At 49.3% G+C, this 15717-nt stretch overlaps 1 protein-coding gene across 2 annotated transcripts in view; it reads left to right on the plus strand.

The window, feature by feature from the left end:
• Positions 1–15379, plus strand: part of Spred2 (sprouty-related, EVH1 domain containing 2) — a 101567-nt gene extending 86188 nt beyond the window's left edge. The window contains 2 exon segments of one of the 2 annotated variants that reach the window (NM_001047094.2): positions 9125–9262; positions 12099–15379. In NM_001047094.2, the coding sequence (NP_001040559.1) occupies positions 9125–9262; positions 12099–12755 (795 nt within the window). In that variant the 3' untranslated portion in view covers positions 12756–15379. 2 annotated transcript variants of the gene reach the window in all.
• The last annotated feature ends 338 nt before the right edge of the window (positions 15380–15717 follow it).

A 15717-nucleotide genomic window follows, 5' to 3' on the forward strand; every position in this document is an offset into this window, starting at 1 on the left:
CCCGTCGAGCACACTTCCAGTGTGGCGTTTGCTGCGTGGCTGTTATTAGAGACAACTCTGTCGTCCCAGCTTTTCACGTTCTGGTCTTGACACCCTCGCTCACACTTGCAGTGACGCGGCCCACCGTGCAGCCCATCAGTGTCGGTCTAAGGGCTCCTGGCCCTCACAGGGCAGGGCATCTCCTCTGGTTTGCCCAGGACAGTTCTGCTGCTGAAAGGAAAACCAAAGAGGGCAGGGGAGGCACGCGAAGCACTAGCGAGAGAGTCAGCATGCTGATGGGGAAGGCACAGTGTCAGGTTAGCGTATAGATAGCGCTTTGGTTAATGAATGAAACTGGGACAAAATGATCGCTCCACTTCCTTCTCCACGGAACTCCTCTGCTTCCGAAGACGGTTGTTTGCTCGTCTACTGGGCTTGGAGCAGTGAGTGGTAAAGAGTGGCGTCGTACCTGTGCGTGCACAGCTCTTCGTCCAGTGCTCACAGGTCATGGTTAGTTACAGGCCATCATAGCAGGGAAAGTCACTGCGGCAGGGGCTTGAGACGGGTCACGTGGCATCCGCCATTGAGAAACAGGCAGAGAGCCATGGCTTGGCTGACTTCATGCTCTGTTTAGTCAAGGACCCCAGCCTGGGAGTGATGCTGCCATTAGGTCAGATGGATCGTCCCATCTCATTAATATAATGAAAATAATGCTTCACAGCACAGCCAGAGGTTAGCCTGAGCTGTATGCTCCTAGGTACAGTCAGTCTCTAACCGGTGTCGTGTATCACTCAGTATATTATATCAGTATATTACTCCTTAATTTTTTTTGTTATCGTGTTACTCTCTGTGCGTGCTGTGAAGGTAGGCCTGGGTACCACAGGGTTCTGTGTGTAGTCTGTTCTCTCCCACCACCTTTAGGTGGGGACTGAGGGATCGAACCTCGGTCTCTAGGCCTGCATGACAAGCACTCCGTTGGCAGACTGTCTCACAGACCAGCATTGAGTAGTCACCATAAGAGTGCCAACACGCACCTATACAAGGGCCCATGTACACACAGAGAAATGTTTTACTGATCCAGTTCAATGTAAATTCTCCTATACTCTTACTGCTCGGTTGGTTTTTACGTTTGTATGTTTGTCTGTATATGTGTGTGCATGCGCACGGACACTGCATGTGTCTGGGTGCCCTTGGATGCCAGAAGAGGGGAATCCTATCTCTTGGAGCTATAGTTACAATGGTTGGCAGCCACCGATGTGGATGCTGGGAACCAGACTCCCACCCTCAGGAAGAGCGTACTTGCCCACTGAGCCATCCCTCCAGCCCTTCTTTATCACACATCCCCCTTTAAAAAATAATAATAGGGGTTGGGGATTTAGCTCAGTGGTAGAGCACTTGCCTAGCAAACACAAGGCCCTGGGTTCGGTCCCCAGCTCCGAAAAAAAAAGGGAAAAAAATAATAATAATAAAAAACATCGGGGTTGGGGATTTAGCTCAGTGGTAGAGCGCAAGGCCCTGGGTTCGGTCCCCAGCTCCAAAACAAACAAACAAAAAAAAAAAAACATCCACAGAGGTAGATAATAGTGTGACCAATTTATTCTGGTCGTAGTCATTATACAGCTTTCCAAACCCACAAAATATGTAACAGCCACACTGGGCCGTAAGGAAAACCGAGATCCAGGGGATAACATGCTGGCGTAGTTCACTGACTTTGTAGTTGGGATTTTGTCTTGTTCTTTTGATTCGTTTGTTTGCTTTGAGAAAGGGTTTGACTGTGTACCCCTGGCCAACCTGAAACTTGCTTTGTAGTCTAGGCTGGCCTTGGACTGGTAGAGATCCACCTGCCTCTGCTCTGCCTCCTGGTGCTGGGGTGAGTTGAGGGCGTCAGCACACCTGGACAGTTCGCTGATTTTTAACAACGCAGTCTGGTGGGTGACACTGCTAATAGGTGAAGCAGAGAATATATAGGGAATCTCGGTGCCTGTATCAGTGTTGTTCATAAACCTAAAATAAAACAGAAAATAAAGTTGAGTGATGGTGTTTAAATGTAATAAGGCCTCATCTACACCACACAATGACAGCACTGAGGTTTCATGATGGCGTCTGATGTCTCCTATAATTACCCAGTTGCCCCAAGACTCCCCTTTTGTAAGCTGGGTTTTTTTTTTTTTTTTTTTTTTTTTTTTTTGTCTGTTTTAACTTCACGTTTTCAAATACTGGGAGTAGTTGATTATATTCGATTCTCTGTATTTATTGCTCTGTGGCCATCAGTGGGGAAGACACTGCTTTGGGGACTGTACAGGTGTGTAAGGGAAGGCACCAGTGGTCACAGCCAACAGCAGGGTGTACAGAATTGAGCTTGACCCACAAGAAGCCTAAGAATGGGCAGAGCGCAGACCGAGGAAGGTAGTCCAGTCTACATATAAGACAAGGCCTCAGAAAACTCCTCACTATGACCCGTGCCTGAAGAGGACGTCACGGACATCTACACAGGATTCTGGAAAGGGGTCTGGTCTAGGGAGCTCTGGGTACAGAGGCCGAGGCAGGAGTGTGAGCATTGCATGTGGCGCTGACAGGAAATGAACGTGGTGGTCCTTCCTTGGTGCTACTGGTGGATATGGCTCTACACAGGCTTCCCCCAGAGCTTGGAGCAAATCCTCTCAGCAGTTGGCAGGTTGCTTACATCTGTTCTTTTGTCACGTTTGGGGAGATGGACGACAGCAGGCAGGTTAAAGGTGGTTTCCTGTGCTCTAGAGCAAACTCTGTAATTTGCAGCTGCTTCCCACCTACCTGCCAAAAGTGATTTATAGGCAGAGGCAAGGCTGGAGAGGGAAGGGTGACAGATGCCAGAATCCCGCTTGTCCTTTAAGCTGCAGGGGATTCACACGCTGCTCTGGGGGAAAGACTGACTCTGGAGCAAGGCGCCCTTAACAGATTGCATTCCGTGCAGACCCTGTTTATGGGGTCGCTTGCCTCTTTGCAAACACGGGCCTATTTATAACAGGTCCGTCTCCATTCCGAGGCCTTGGACTGTGGAAAGACGGGAGGGCGGTAGGGTCTGGCGTACCAGATTTCCCATTCGCTGCTGAGCCCCCTGTAACTACACATTCTGTCCCAAGACAGCAATGGCATCTGAAGTGTGAGCCAAGGAGACAAGCAGTGTTTTACAGTCCCAGTAGCCAGCCGCTCCCTGGGTGGGTGCAGCGCTCTGAGACTTTTTTTTGGAAGACAAGTGGAATTCTTATCAGAAAGGGTGTAAATACCGCTAAGCATCCCCTTCTTCTGATTCTCGATTTTTTTTTTTTCAGAGGCGACCATGTGTGTTTGGGAAACCCTCAGAGTTATAACTGAAGAGTTTAAGCATTCCCGTTTTCTGTCTCTGCCACCGGGGCCAGAGGTTTCCTTAGTTCTCAGCATTCCTTGGGACATGGGGAGCACAGGATGCTATGGACACTGTGGGTACTTAACGGCATACATTGCTTAACTTGCATACTGAAGACACCATTAGAATGCCCCCCAACCATCCAAGGGTTCACATGTTACTGCTTAGTCAGCCCCCAGTGTGGCGGCGTTGAGTTGGTGGAAGTAGGGCCTGGTAGGAAGCTGCCCTCAGAAGAGATTGATGTTACTCTTGTGAGACCGTGTTGGGTCTCTACCGTCATAGTCTTCGAAGGTGGGGCCCTCACCAGAGCCTACCCAGTGCGGCTCTATGATTTTTTGAACCATGAGTTAAAGAATGCTATACGAAGCAGCCAGCCTCCTGTGCTCTGTTTTAGTAACAGAGAAAAGTCAACCTACGTAGAATAGATCTAGACAAAGGAGCGTACACCTAGCTGCCCCGTGGAATGGTCATATGACCTCGTGGGCTCACAAAGCATTGGCTTGACTTTGCCGGAACACTTTCCCCAACTGTCGTGGTTGTCCTTGGAACCAACGTGTCTTATTCGAGTCTCGGAATGAGAAACCAGGTTGTCTTTCCTGCAGGAGGATACCTGCTTGTACATAGTGTTGACCTTGGCAACGTGGTTGTCTGCCCCACCCCCCAGCCTCCCCTCTATTTCAAGCCTGTGTTCAAACCTGTGCTTGTCCGCGTCTTTCCTGCCAGAGGCCTCACCAGAAACGCTTGGCTAGCTGCTGCTCTGTCTGTTGTGCTAATTCTTGAGGCGGGGGGGGGGGGGGGGTGTTTACAGTGTGTGTCTGTCTGTCTGTCTGTGTCTATGTGCACTTGCAGATGGCAGGAATCAGAGGTAACTTATGGGACTCAGTTCTCTTCAAGGATGCAGCTATGGCATGGAGCACCTTTATGAACTCTATAAAGGATTGAAGACAACAGCTCCCTGGTGGAGAAATCACAGGCTTGCTTGAGGGCCTGACTTCTTTCTTTAGCCATGCCACTTCCCAGCTGGGAGACTTGTATTCAGCCGGTTCTGCCAAAGTCACTTTTGTGGCAGCCTGGCCATTCTCCAGGAAGCCTGTGTGAGCTTGGGCTACCAACACTTGAGCTGCAGGAACACACTTACCGGGTTTGCTCTCCAGCTGACTTCCTCCTTGGACCTCTGCAGATCAGGGCTCAGAGACAAAGGGGTTGGGGCCAGAGAAGAAGAGCTGGGTGATGGGAGGAAATCTGAGAGGTTTTGTACGTTCCGTTGGTCATGGTGTTTTACCAGAGCTGTAGGACGGTAGCTGATACAGGAGTCAGCACACGGGCCTGACCGTGCAGTGTCTGGGAGGAATGTGGAAGACTTTGGGACTGTGGGCTGGACAAGTTGGTTGGATGCTCGAAGCAGAGCTTTTGGGCCATCCCAGTAAGAGCTTGGAAGACAGTAGTGCTGAGGGAGGCTGTGGAACCTTGGGAGTTGGACTAAGTGCATTTTTATATTATGATATGGCCATGAGTTATGGGGGAGAGGCAGTGGAGTGGACTGGTTTGATATTGACGTTCCCCCATAAGTCTTGGGCTTTTAAATACTTGGTCCCCAGCAGCTGAGAAGTTTGTAAGTCTTAGGCGGTGTGGCTTTGGTGAGGAAGCATGTCCCTGGAAACAGGCTTCGAGGTCTTGAGAGCCGCTCAGAGTTTCTCTGTTTTCCTGCTTTCCAGTTCGAGATGTGAGCTCTCAAGTGTTCGTTCTATGATACCTGGTCCTGACGTCCTGTCACAGCAGTAAAGAAGTAGCTAATCCAGACATTTTACACCTTGTTTCATTTCTTAAAAAGTAACCTCAAAGATTTTAGCCTCATTTTACAGATGTGAAAACTGTGGGGAGTAAACAGGCCACCCTGACTAAGATCTTATACCTACTGTCTTAGTGAGGGTTTTACTGCTGTGAACAGACACCATGACCAGGGCAAGTCTTATAAAGGACATTTAATTGGGGCTGGCTTATAGGTTCAGAGGTTCAGTCCATTATCATCAAGGAGGGAACATGGCAGAATCCAGGCAGGCATGGTGCAGGAGGAGCTGAGAGTTCTACATCTTCATCTGAAGGCTGCTAGGAGAAGACTGGCTCCCAGGCAGCTAGGATGAGGGTCTTAAAGTCTATGCCCACAGTGACACACCTACTCCCACAAGGCCACACCTCCTCCTAGTGCCACTCCTTGGCCCAAGCATATATAAAACCATCACACCTACTAATTCAACCATCACACCTACTAATTCGCAGAGAGAGCATCACACCAACATAGTCTACCTGAGCAGAAAAAACCCTACTACCCTTTTTTTTTTTTAAAGATTTATTCATTTATTATATATAAGTCCACTGTAACTGTCTTCAGATACACCAGACGAGGGCATCAGATCTCTTTACAGATGGTTGTGAGCCACCATGTGGTTGCTGGGAATTGAACTCAGGACCTCTGGAAGAGCAGACGGTGCTCTAACCACTGAGCCATCCCTCCAGCCCAGACCCTACTACCCTTAACAGATCCTTCCACTGTGTTGTGTTTCTGCTGGTCAGCGCCTCATGTGAGGCATACACTTCCCGTTGTTTTATGTCTTTTGTAGGCTCTACGTGTCTTAATTAGACATCTTTATTACCAAATGGGTATTGACACTGTGTCAGTGATGTGCAGAGGTAAGGTTGTTTCTGAAGTTACATGTGTAGGTGACTAGGGCTGTGCCCAGTCCCCAGCCAGGGACATTAATGAATTGACCCTAATCCCGCTGTCTCTGTTGGTTGGCTGGGAAACTTATTAATAAAGCTGCCTCTCTCAAGAGCCTCGGGTCCCAGGCACAAGTAATTAGAACTCCGCTTCTAGCTTCTTGGATACAGAGCCTCTGTTAGTTCACTGAAACCTACCCAAGAGCAAGGCGGATTAGGGACAGCCTTGATGGACAGTCAGGTCTTGAAGTTGACGGTAGCACAAGTCACTTGGAATTCGTAAGGGTCTTCCCACTCATGTGTGTCCATGCGTGCTTTCTAGGGTACTTTCCCTTCACTCTGACAGCCATGGGGTGTGCTAGGTGACCCTGTTCCGAGGTGCATGTCCTTGTCACATTGCCACTTGGCAAGGTCTGTGGTCTGATAGACTAGACCGGAAGTAATTTGTGCCTTCGTCGTCTCTTGCCTTGCCTCTGCCCTAGTTTCCTTCCTTCCTACTGCTGTGGTAAATACCATGAGCAAAAAGCAGTTGAGAGGACGCAAAGATTTTTACTTGGCTCGAGCTTCCAGATCACAGCCCATCACTGAGGGAAATCAGGGGAGTGCAAGCAAGAATTGGAAGCAGAAACCACGGAGAAATACCGAAATACCGTCTGCTGGCTTGCTTACACGCTCACAGGCCCGGGGAACTAGATTGCCCCCAGTGGGTTGAGCCCTCCTCTGCCAGTTAACAATCCCCAACATTGATGACCACAGGCCAGTCTGTTCTGGGCAGTCCCTCAAATGGGGACTTCTTTTTCAGGTGGCTGGCCTTATAACATTGACAGTTAAAGCTAACCAGTGCCCTCCACCCGCGTCAACCTGACACAGAAACCTGTCTAAACTGTAACCTTGTCTCAAGATCTTCTTGCGTTTAGGATCACAATATAAAATAAAATACAGCCTTAAATCTAGATTCTCTTAGCTTTGGGATCCTGTAAAACTAAGAATAAGTTTCAGACGTATTCCAAAAGGGAAGAACCAGGGCATTAAAAATGATTAGGTTAAAAATAAATAAAAACCGGCGGTATAAGTGGAAAATCCTGCATCCAGCTTCAGGAACTTAGTCCTCTGTGGTCTGCTGGCTCCAACGGGCTCCACTTCTCCAGCTCTGCGGTCAGCAGCCAGCCGGCTTGTCTTATGTTGGCTCCACTGATACCTGCTTCTCTCCTGGAATTGAGTATCCTGGGGTCTCCAAAGCACCTGAGGCCCCACTTTCACCAGCGGCCTCTCCGATGCTTGCCTCAGTTACTCTACGTGACAGCCTCACGCCTTGAGCCCGGTACTACCTAGACAGTGCTCACGTACGGTTTGCCAAGTCGTGCTCCCAAGTACAGAATACAGCCTGCCTCCCGTGGACCAGCTCTGTGGGCACTCGCTCTGAAGACCAGGCTAGCCTTGAACTCAACAGAGATCTGCTGTCTACCTCTGCCTCCCGAGCGCTGGGATTAAAGGAGTGCACCACCAGCACCCAGCTAAGAAATAGTTGTAGGGACTCTCAGCTTGACCAGCATCCCATTGTTCCAGGCAGGCACAGGTTCACCTCAGTGGTGTTGATCTCTTGTTGATCACTGTTGATTCTTGAGCCCCAGATGATCGGCACACATGTATTTTTAGCCAAAGGATGAGAGTAATACCCCCTCTCCCAAGTCTAGATAGTGTCTTTGCTACCCTCTGAAACCCCCAAGGACCAGGACTCTGTTGTCCATGTTTCTCAAAATTTTTAGCTTCCAAGATCCCACAAGAATGACCCATTACATTTTTAGTCCTCACCAGGAAAAGGCCAATTCCTGAGGATCAAGGACAGCCAGGGCTGCATAGACAAACCCTGCTGTCTCCAGGAGGAAGTTGGGAGTGGGCTTTTATTTCCGTTTAATATATATCTCTTCATCATGATGTCTAGAAGCCAAGGTCACAAATGGATTGGCCCTGCTGGGTCACACCAGAGTGGTCAAGTATCTAGCCTTCTCCCCTGGCCCAGTACCATTTGACATCTTAGAAAAACCGTCTTGTCTTTCCAAGGCCTTGCTGCTGGGCCTCTCCAACCATTGGGCTAACTACCTCAGGTTGAGACAGACTGGTCATTCTCATGTCTAAGATGAACTCAGGGTTGGAAAACCAGGAGTGTTGGTTCATAGTCTATAATCCCAGCACTTGAGATGTAAGGTCAGAAAACCAAGCCAGCATAGGGAGAGGGAGGGAAGGGGAACAGAGGCAGAGAGAGATGGCTCAAAGGTTAAAAGCTCATCCTCTTCCTCCTCCTCCTCCTCTTCTTCTTCCTCCTCCTCCTCCTCCTCCTCCTCCTCCTCCTCCTCCTCCTCCCCCCTTCTCCCCCGCCCCAGCACCAGCTAAGGCTGCTGCCTCAGAACTGCCCACCTATAAGCTCCAAGGGACCCAGTGCCCTCTGCTGGCCTCTGTGGGCACCTACACTCACATGCACATTATTAAAAATGAAATAAGCTAGGCCCATGGAGGCCAGAAGAGAACATCAGATCCCCCCAGAATTGGAGTAATAGGCAGTAGAAGCTGTGTTGATATGGGTGATGAGACCCTGGGTCTTCCGCAAAAACAGCAAATGTGCTCAACCCCTGGGCTAGTAGTTCTCCAGCCCCGAGCACACACCTTTAATCCAGCACTGGCGAGGCAGAGGCAAGTCTGGGCTATGTAATGAGTTCCGGGCCGGCCAGAGCTATGCAACCAGACCCTGTCTCAAAAATAAATGCATAAATTACAGGGTTCGTGAGGTCCAGAAAGATGTCTCAGCCAGGAAATAGTGTTCAGATTAGTACTAGCGTGTTAGAACGTGTGTGGGGTGGGTGTGAGTTTTCATTGCGTGTGTGCTCGTGTGTGCTATGGCAAATGAGGTCAAAGGACAAGATTTGGTACTCATTTCTCGGGCTGTAGGTTCTAAGAAGTGGTATCTCATGCTCCAGGTATTTTATCTACTCAGCAGGGCTTGTTAGGTTTTGGTTTTTTTCACAAACCGTTTCTTTATTTGCTTCTCTCCAGACTGCCACAGACAGTTCTTCTAATTCCTCGCAGAAGAGGGAGCCGAATACAAGGACAATCTCCTCCCCCACATCGTGCGAGCACCGGAGGATTTATACCCTTGACCCGTACCCCATGGATCTTTACCACCCCGACCAGGTGAGCAGGACCCTTCATTCCTCTGGAAACACAAGGACGCCTCTGCCCTGGCCTTCTCCCTTCTCCCCAGCCCAAGTCACTTCTGCCCGCCTCCTTTCCCCTTCCCCATGGCACTGGTTCTAGCAGCTTAGCCTCACACACCTTGCCTCACCCTGTGTGCGCTCTGCCTGGCTTAATCCAAATCACCCCATGAGGCAGGGTGCAAGCGCCTGTTGTTTATCAGTGAGAACTTGACCTGTGGGGTGCCCAGGGGAAAGGAGATCCTAGGCAAGAATTCTGCTAGGCTTCCTCTGTGTTCCTCCCTCCCAGGGGCCTCCTAGCTGCGAAAGTACAGGGCCCCAGTCAAAGCTAAAGAATGTTGCACTCCTGCTTGCACCCCTGGCATGTGTGCTCCAGAACCAGTCTTGCTCAGGGAGATGTAGCTGTGGTCTGAATTCAATAATTCAACAAATATTTACTGAGTGGCTGTTTTTGCAGAACAAATTCCCAAATAAATCAGGGGTATGGATTGGTGCCTGTGTGGGTTACATAACCTCTAGGCTAATTTGAAATGAAAAGAAGCAAGCACTGGGCAGGGAGATTTTGTTTTGTGCTGTTGTTGTTGTTGTTTTCAGATGGTTTTACTATGTGCTTTCTAGTATTTTGACATTAAAATGTGCTTTTATTAGCTGGTCATGGTGGCATATTCCTTTAATCCTGACTTTGGGAGGCTAAGGTAGGCCAGCCTGGGCTACATGATGAGCTCCAAGCCAGGTTGAACTAAAAGTGAGAGGCTCTGTCTTAACAAACAAAAATTCAGGGGTTGGGGATTTAGCTCAGTGGTAGAGCGCTTGCCTAGGAAGCGCAAGGCCCTGGGTTCGGTCCCCAGCTCCAAAAAAAAAAAGAACCAAAAAACAAACAAAAAAAAAATTCAGCAACAAAATACTCATTTTAAAACTAGGTGTGGGGGCTGGGGATTTAGCTCAGTGGTAGAGCACTTACCTAGGAAGCGCAAGGCCCTGGGTTCGGTCCCCAGCTCCGAAAAAAAGAACCAAAAAAAAAAAAAACTAGGTGTGGTAGCACAGACCTGCAATCCCAGCACTTGGAGGATATTGCTGTGTGATACAAATACCTTTTTTAAAAACAGCAAGAAAGAAAGGGAGCCAATTGTGGTGGAAAAAGCCAGCAGGCTTAAGGCGCCAGGTCATTTTGTATCTACAGTCTAAGGAATAGTTGTACTCAGGTCACCTTCACCTTTCTATACAGTCCCGAGTTCCTGCCTAGGGAATTGTACTGCCCATAGTGGGTGTGGTGTATCTCTCTCCCTAATCAAGATAAACCCATATAGGGCTATCTATCTCTCTGGTGATTCTCACCAAACTGACCTTTGAGATCAACCATCAAGGAAGCTTGGAGGAGTCAAATCTGATCAGTATCTGGAAACTTTTTATCTTTTTTTTGCATTTGTGCAGCTTTTTTTTTGTTTTGTTTTGTTTTCCAATCAGATTGCAATATCAGTGCAAACTAGTGAACCTCAAATGCTGTTTTCTTTTTTTCTTTTTTTCTTTTTTTTTTTTTTTTTTTTTGGTTCTTTTTTTCGGAGCTGGGGACCGAACCCAGGGCCTTGCGCTTCCTAGGTAAGTGCTCTACCACTGAGCTAAATCCCCAGCCCCGAATGCTGTTTTCTTTTAAAAATATTTTTCAGGGTTGGGGATTTAGCTCAGTGGTAGAGTGCTTGCCTGGGTTCGGTCCTCAGCTCCGGAAAAAAAAAAGTTCACTTTAAAAATATTTTTCTTTTGTAAAGGGGCCGGGAGGCATCCCTTACGGCAAAGGCGCTTGCCGAGTAATAAGCCTAGAGACCTGAGTTTGATTCCCCAGAACCCGCATAAAGGGTAGAACAAGAGACCGTAGAGTGGCTCTCTGACCTCTACATGTGTGCTGGGGAATGCACACCCACAAAATAAATAAGCCGAGATGAGGTCTCACTATGTAGCCCCAGCTGTCCTAGAACTCACAGAGATCTGCCTGCTTCTACCTCCCAAGTGCTAGGATCAAAGCCACACGTGGCTCTGATTTTGTTTTTAAGCACCAGAGATTGCTTCGGAGCTGGGGACCGAACCCGGGGCCTTGCGCTTGCTAGGCAAGCGCTCTACCACTGAGCTAAATCCCCAACCCCATAATCCCAGCACTTAAGAAGAGAGTGATCTCTGGGGTTTAAGACAGCCGGGTTACACAGTGAGACCGCGTCTAAATAAATAAGCAACTGTCATTTGCACGGTGAGTACACACAATATAAAAACGAGTACAGAACTGCCGGCCGCTTTTAGAGATCCGCACAGCATCTGGGAGCAGCTGACCTGAGAGACAGGAGGTGGGGATTCGAAGTAACGACTGTTTTTCCTCTTCGGGTAGAAAGGGTTGACTTACCAAACTGTACTCCGCTTTGAGACGGGGCTCTCCTGTCTCCCAGGCTGGCAGAGAACTCACTGTGTAGCAGAAGATGACCTTGCTCGCTCCACCTCCCGTGTCCTGGCCGTGGTCTCCGTGTGGGATTTAGGGGTTTCTGAGGACTGATTGACTCCAGGGCTCTATGCTGCTGGGTAAGAATTACCAGCCAGGCTCAAAAGTGCTCGCAAGGCGGGCCGACCATCCTATGTACGCGGTCACTCGGACTGGAGGCTCCTAGCTTAGGCAAGCAAGTAGATCTGGCAAGTTGATTTTGGTTTCGGTCTCTTGCGAAAACGCGCTGACGGGAGAGTCCAGGGATCTTTCTTTGCGGCTGTCTTTGGCAGCCGGCGGCTGTCAGTGGCGCCCTGGGCTGTAACACTGTCTGGTTTTTTTTTTTTTCCCTGAACAGCGTTTGCCGCGGTCGTACCCCCAGGTCACCTTCCCGGAAGATGATGAAGAGATAGTACGCATCAACCCCCGAGAGAAGATCTGGATGACGGGTTACGAAGATTACCGGCACGCGCCAGTCCGCGGCAAATACTTGGACAGCACCGAAGACGCAGACTCCTACGTGCGCTTCGCCAAGGGTGAAGTCCCCAAACACGAATATACGTATCCCTACGTTGATTCTTCGGACTTTGGCTTCGGCGAGGATCCCAAAGGCAATGTGATCAAGACACAGCCGCCCAGGGCCAAGTCCCGTCGGCGGAAGGAGAACGGCGAACGGTCGCGGTGCGTGTACTGCAGGGACATGTTCAACCACGAAGAGAACAGAAGGGGCCACTGCCAAGACGCGCCCGACGCCGTGAGAACGTGCATTCGCCGGGTGAGCTGTATGTGGTGCGCGGACAGCATGCTGTACCACTGCATGTCCGACCCCGAGGGAGACTACACTGACCCTTGTTCGTGCGACACAAGCGATGAGAAGTTTTGCCTCCGGTGGATGGCACTAATTGCCTTGTCTTTCTTGGCTCCTTGTATGTGCTGTTACCTGCCCCTCCGGGCCTGCCACCACTGTGGAGTGATGTGCAGGTGCTGTGGTGGGAAGCACAAAGCCGCTGCGTGACTCGGTTTCCTTCCTCTCCCCTTCTCCAACCACAGCCACAGGCATCTCGTCTCCTGCGTACAGCCCCACCCCACCCACCCACCCCGCCCCCATCTTCTCCCTGGCTCCCTTCCAACTCCAAAAGGCAAGGCCAATCAGAGGAGGCCAGGCTCTGGTCCCTTGGTGACATCATTCCAAACCCGGGGTAGCTGCCACCCCCCCCCACCCCCCACCCCCCCGTGTTGCAGTGTTCTGAGGAAAGGAGCCTTCGGCATAGACTCGTGTATTTTTCCAGCCTATAATCATGCTGTCTTTCCTGAGTGTTGGTTTCCAACCCCCTCCTCCCTACCTTTCTGGTTCTGCTGTCTTGGAGGGGTTTATTGATTTCCCCCCACCCACCCACCCCTGCCCCGTGACCTTTTTTTTTTCTCTTTCTTTTCTCCCCATTGGGCTTGCCTGTCGCTAACTATCATAGGTCCCTCAGAGATGTGACCGAATGATGAAGCCATCACCCAGGATGTTGTTATTCGAGGAGATGAGCTAGATAACAAGTCTGTACCATAAAACAATAATACTTTAAGTCCTAAAGCCAAATCTCCCGTGATGCCCGGGGGGGTGGGGGGGTGGGGGGCCCTTAATCCGCCATCATCTCTTCCCCTCCCCTCCCCCCACACGAACCCATTCACTGATTCAAAACAGTCACCTTTTAAATGACTTTTTTGAGCCTTAACTCCAGATTAACTTGTGAGAATCAAGAACAAATCCCTCAAATTGCTTTGCATCCTCTTGGACCAGGGCTTGCAAGGGGATTTGGGTTTCTATGAGCCTGCCCAGTTTACCCCGTAAAATAGGACTTTTTTAGAATCCCATCGCCACTTCTAAAATCCTAGTAACACATCAGCGAGATAACTTTTATTCGTTATTTTACAAACCAAATCGGTTTACTCAATTAAAAACCAGTGTCCTGTGAACAAGTTCCAGTTGGAAAACACTACAGTTGTGGATAGAACCGTAGCCATTCCCAGCCCCCTACACTGTTTTACATTATTCAGGGGGGGGGGCATTTTTAAATACCATCGATTCAAAGAGCGGTGGCTTGCTCTTTTTTTTTAGGTGAATGTTTTTGTTTTGGAGGCTTTTGTTTTTTAGTTTGAGGCTCAATTCTTTATTTATACTTGAAAAACAAACAAACAAGGCCATATGTAAAGAAAAAAACCCTTTCAATGCCTAAGTGTCTTTTCTTCCACCACTCCACACCCACATTTGCCACTTGGGGTGCACAGATAAGGGTAGGTCACCAACTGATTATGCCTGTCGCCGAGCCATACAAAAGGCTTCTTATTCGGGGGGGGGGTATATATATATATATAAAGGAATAGCCAACTCTTACTGAAAAAAGACAAGCAAAAGTGGTTACCTATACCTAGCATGGTACAATCTAAATTTCATGGGGACTGTAGGGGACAGGCTTGTCACCACTGGCCGTTCTTCCTATAGTGATTAACGGTGGAGGGCCGACTCAGTCCCCTTTAATCCCTAAACCGCCCTCTCCCCCTTATTTTTCCAGTCTGTCAATCACTCTGGGAAAATGCTAGCCATGCATACCTTCCTGGCAATGTTTTCTGCTCGCCTGACAGCCTGCCGTGTTTCTTCAGACGGATCATCGGTGTAGATAGAATCAGCATGCTTCTGCGTTCGTTGGGAGGTGTTTTTCTTTGTTGGGATGACTGGTTGGGGCTGTCGTAGGAAAGGTGCAGGGGGCTGCCATCTCCGCCATGTGGAGAGAGGGGTCTCCATGCTAGGAGACTCTAGACTGCCTCCAGCCAGCCTCCAGTGCTGTGGAGAGACTGTCCCAGCCTGAGGGACTCTCCTTGGGCCCTCTCACCTCTCTACAAAGCACAACACTAATCTGTTTCCTCAGACCTCTGTTCAAGTGCCCCTATTTATTTCGATAAGAATGCGCATCCCTGTCTGTCGCCCTGTGGTGTCGGGCGCATCCCTGTCCGGCGCCCCGCGGTGTCGCGCGCCGCTCTGCCGTATCCGGCACCCGCAGTGTCCCGCGCCTTGCAGTGTCGCCTCTGTCCTCGTTTGTGCTTCCCTCTTCCCTTGCTGGTTCCCACCCTCCTAAGAGTTATGCTAGTGGATCTTACTCCGTGCATCATCGTCTTTTGGTTCGTGAAGGCAGCGGTTAAGGGCACAAAGATAGCCATGGGGACATTTATGTAAATACGTTTAATTGCCACACTGCAGCTGAACGGTGTGTAGTATTTTCCCAGTCAGCTTTGCCATACTGACGTCAATCATTTGAGAGAAATTATTCAGATTTTATTTTTATATCCGTGGTAACAAAACCTAACCAAAAGGTTTCCTGTTGAGAAGTTTCCCTGACTCTTATCCCAAGCTATTCGCTCACATTAACAAATTAAAGTGCCTGAAGCAAAATTCATTTACCTGTACACTAAAACCCCTGTTGTATTGATTTTTTTTTATAATAAGCCTTTTTACCTCTGTAAAAAAATATATATATACAAGTGTATGATGTACATTTTAGTTCTTAACTTTTTTTATGGTTTCTAATATGTATGACCAATGTAGCCATTGCTTTGAAATGTACCATGTAAATATAAACACATCCTATCAGACCATTGGCTTCGGGGCATTTGTCTGTCCTCACACACAGGACGGGATGGGGTTACCTTCAAAGAAGAACATGAGATGTGGGTCTTTTTTTCTGAGTCCCTTCCCACCTGTGGTTATATTGGTGGGGGAGGGACAAAATGGCCCCTCCTTACACAGGGAGAACACAGTTCCCTCCTAGCCAGTCTTCCCTCAAGCTCTCCTGGGGGAGAGAGGCTGTACTTCCTTTGAGCTGTTTTCCACTGGGCCCAGCAGAAGCCCAGATGGAGATGGGGATGGGAGGCTGCTCCCAGAACACAGCGGAAGACTGCACCAGCCCATGGTCCTGGGGCAGCTCCTGCCTCAC

Source organism: Rattus norvegicus, chromosome 14, assembly GCF_036323735.1.
Source record: "Rattus norvegicus strain BN/NHsdMcwi chromosome 14, GRCr8, whole genome shotgun sequence".
In the NCBI taxonomy this organism is placed as follows: Eukaryota; Metazoa; Chordata; class Mammalia; order Rodentia; family Muridae; genus Rattus; species Rattus norvegicus.